We start from the raw sequence: 3,160 nt of genomic DNA on the forward strand, positions 1-3,160 counted from the left end.
CCTCTTTCTCTCTCTCTCTCTCTCTCTCTATCCCTTTCTCTCATTCTCTCTCTCCCCTATCCCTCTTCCTCTCTCTCTCTCTCTCTCTCTTTCTTTCCCTCTCTCTCTCTCTTAACATATATAAAATTAGATTTTACATTCTCTTTCTTACCCTCTCTCTCTCTTCCTCCCTCTCTCTCTCCTTCTCCCCCCTCTCTTTCCTTCTCTCCTCTCTCTTTCTCTCTCTCTCCCTCTCTTTCCTTCTCTCCCTTTCTCTCTCTCCTTCCCCTCTCACTCTTCCTCTTCTCTCTCTCTCTCTCTCCCTCTTTCTCCCCTTCCCCTCTCTTTGTCTTCCTCTCTCTCTCTCTTTGTCCCTTTTCCTTTTCTCTCTCTCCCCCTCTCTCTTCTTATCTTCCTCTCTCTTCCCCTCTTCTCTCTCTCTCCTGCGCCTCTTTCTCCCCCTCCCCTTTCTTTCTCTCTCCATTTTCTCCCTCTGTCCCTTTCTCTCACTCTCTCCCATATCCCTCTTCCTCTCTATCTCTCTCTCCCTTTCTCTTCCTCTCTATCTCTCTCTCCCTTTCTCTCCTTCCCTCTTCCCCTCCTCTCTCTCTCCCTCTCTCTTTCTCTCTGTCTCTCTCACTTTCTCTCCCTCTCTATCTTCCTCTCTCTCTCTCTTGCGCTCTTTCTCCCCCTCCTTTCTCTCTCTTTCTCTCTCTCCTCCTCCTCTCTCTCTCTCTCTTTTTTATCTCTCCTTCTTCCATCTTTTTTTCTCTTTTCTCTCTCCCTCTTTCATCTCTTTTTTGTTTTGGAGAAAAGAGGGAGAGAGAGAAGAGGGATATAGAGTGAGAGAAGGTTGAGAGAGAAAGAAAAAAGAGAGAAAAGAAGGGAAGAAAGAGAAGAAAGAGAGAGAGGAGGGAGAAAGAAGGGAATGGGGAGAGAGAAATAGGAGAGAGAAAGAGAAAAAAGGAAAAAAAGAGAGAGAAAGAAGAAGAGAGAAGGGGGGAGAGGAGAGGGGAGAAAGAAAAGAGAGAGAGAAGGAGAGAGCGAGAAAAAGGAGGGAGAGAGAGGAAGAGAGAAGGAAGGAGAGAAAGAAAGAGAGAGGAAAGAAGGGAGAGAGAGGAGAGGGAGAAAGAGGAGGAAAGAGAGAGAGAGAGAGGAAGAGAGACGAAAAGGGAGAGAGAGAGAGAGAGAGAGAGAAAAGAAAGAGAAAGAAAAAAGGGAAAAGAGAAAGGAGAGAGGAGGGGAGAAAGAGGAGAGAGAGAGGAAGGGGAGAGATAGAGTGAAGGGAGAAAGAGAAAAAAAGTATGTAAAAACTAATTTTAGAATTTAAATAAAACCAGTTTTAATTTGATTTAAAACTAATCTGAACCATAAAAACTAATTTTTAATAAATTAATTTTTATAAAAACTATGGTTTTAGTTCAATTTTTTATTTAAAAAAATTAATTTATTTAAAATAGTTTTAATTCAATTTCAATTCAGTAAAACCAGTTTTTTTTGCAAGGTGATATAAAGAACTAAGACAAGGATCTTTGCACAAAAAAAAAAAGAACTTAGTCGAGGATAAGTTGCGTTCATAAAGAGACGCATTTTTAAAAACAAATGTACTACACATTTGTACTACATTCTGAAAACTTTGAACGTAGAAACAAGATCCATACTCAGATAATCCCTAAATTAACCAAACAGTACCCAAGCGAGCCACAGGGTGGTGGCAATAGCCAGAAGGATTTGGGATCAAAGAGGTGGCTCCAAACAGCACAACTAACTACTCCGGTTTTTCTCCCAAGAATACATAATTGCGCAACTAATCATTATATATAAGCAACATAACTCAAGCTCATTGGAAACTGCAATTTGGCATACTCAAAATTTCAAGCTTCTAAAGTGTGTCCCAATAAAATTAAAAAAAAAAATAGAAAACTACAAATGAATTCTAGTAGGAATTTTAACATAGCAATCAAAAAGTAAAATTATAATATAGTATTACACCCAAAAGAGTGGGGAACATGTCGTACGGTAATGCATCAACCCAAAAATGTGGTGTGGATTTTGGTATACAGTGCACATGGTTAAAAGATCAAATATCATAACAGCCTAGCAGCACATGCACATGCGCATGAAAAGGCCCCAAAACTGCTCTTATACACTGTACCGACTCTTTGATGATCGGGTTCTAGAATCATCCTGCAACAATTAGATTTTAGAATATCAATGATATCTGTGAAATAAGCAAATAAGTAATCATCTAATTTGATGTTAAGGAATTTACATGGAAGTTATATATTATCTTGTCAGTAACATCAATGATCTCCTTCCACTTCCTTCCAATGCCCATCTACAAAAAAGCGTTACAAAACACAAAGCCTCATATTAAGATGTTTGCAAAGGAAATACAATGACGGGTTACTCAATTGAAAGAAAAGAAGTAAAAAAAACACATTTAAGTTTCTTCTTTAATTGAAGGAAAATAAGAGAGAAAATAGAAGGGGTGCAGTTAATACCAGTGTTAATGGAGGTCATAGTGATATGTGGTATGTCTAAGAATGCAGAAAAACAGCATCACATGGTTGAATCTGTTGCCAACACCCTGCTGGTCTGTTCTGTATGACACTGCATTTTCAAGTGCTCATCATCCCATCAGACTTGGAAGCAGCTTGAGCTCCAACAGTTTTATCCACCCCCCTTTGCTACGCAATTTACCTTCCATTTCTTCCTTCTAAGATTTCTCTTGTTATATTTTCTTTAAGTAGAATTGGGAGATCCCTACTTTCTTTGTTTCATTGTCCTATGGACCATGCCGTTCATTTATCAATGAAATTACACTATCTTTGGGTAAAAAACAAGTAATGGTAATGTGTACACCATTGTAATAGATTTAACTATTTCTTTGGTATATCCGAATATTCTTTCATGACAATATTATAAGAATAATGTTATATTTACTTATTGAAAAATGAATAACGTTATGTTTGTCAATAGTTAAAAAAGGGGTTTAAAAAGCTTCCACAATATTAAGACAGGAGCAGCAACTTACGAGAAGTGATAAACTCAACTCCGAGAAAGGTATGCCAAATTAGACTCAATGATAACAAGTCATGTGAACTTGTTTGTACTGTGCTGGTGGCAAGTAAAAGAATTTCCCCAAGTAAAGATGCCGACATTTCAAAAAAAAGCGAGG

At 38.2% G+C, this 3,160-nt stretch overlaps 1 protein-coding gene and 1 long non-coding RNA gene across 3 annotated transcripts in view; one reads left to right on the forward strand and one right to left on the reverse strand.

The window, feature by feature from the left end:
• The window catches only part of LOC110268838, a 6,158-nt gene extending 4,263 nt beyond the window's left edge, over nucleotides 1-1,895 (forward strand). Inside the window, exon 2 of the long non-coding RNA XR_002357411.1 lies at nucleotides 1,484-1,895. This is a non-coding gene — a long non-coding RNA (uncharacterized LOC110268838). The remainder of the gene's footprint in view (nucleotides 1-1,483) is intronic.
• Nucleotides 1,823-3,160, reverse strand: part of LOC107625283 (eukaryotic translation initiation factor) — a 5,798-nt gene continuing 4,460 nt past the window's right edge. For both annotated transcript variants that reach the window (XM_016327892.2, XM_016327891.2), the window contains exons 4-5: nucleotides 2,252-2,317; nucleotides 1,823-2,166 (exon numbers count right to left, since the gene is read on the reverse strand). In XM_016327892.2, coding sequence (XP_016183378.1) covers nucleotides 2,122-2,166; nucleotides 2,252-2,317 — 111 coding nt within the window. In that variant the 3' untranslated portion in view covers nucleotides 1,823-2,121. The remainder of the gene's footprint in view (nucleotides 2,167-2,251; nucleotides 2,318-3,160) is intronic.

This window comes from Arachis ipaensis, chromosome B02, assembly GCF_000816755.2.
Source record: "Arachis ipaensis cultivar K30076 chromosome B02, Araip1.1, whole genome shotgun sequence".
NCBI lineage: Eukaryota > Viridiplantae > Streptophyta > Magnoliopsida > Fabales > Fabaceae > Arachis > Arachis ipaensis.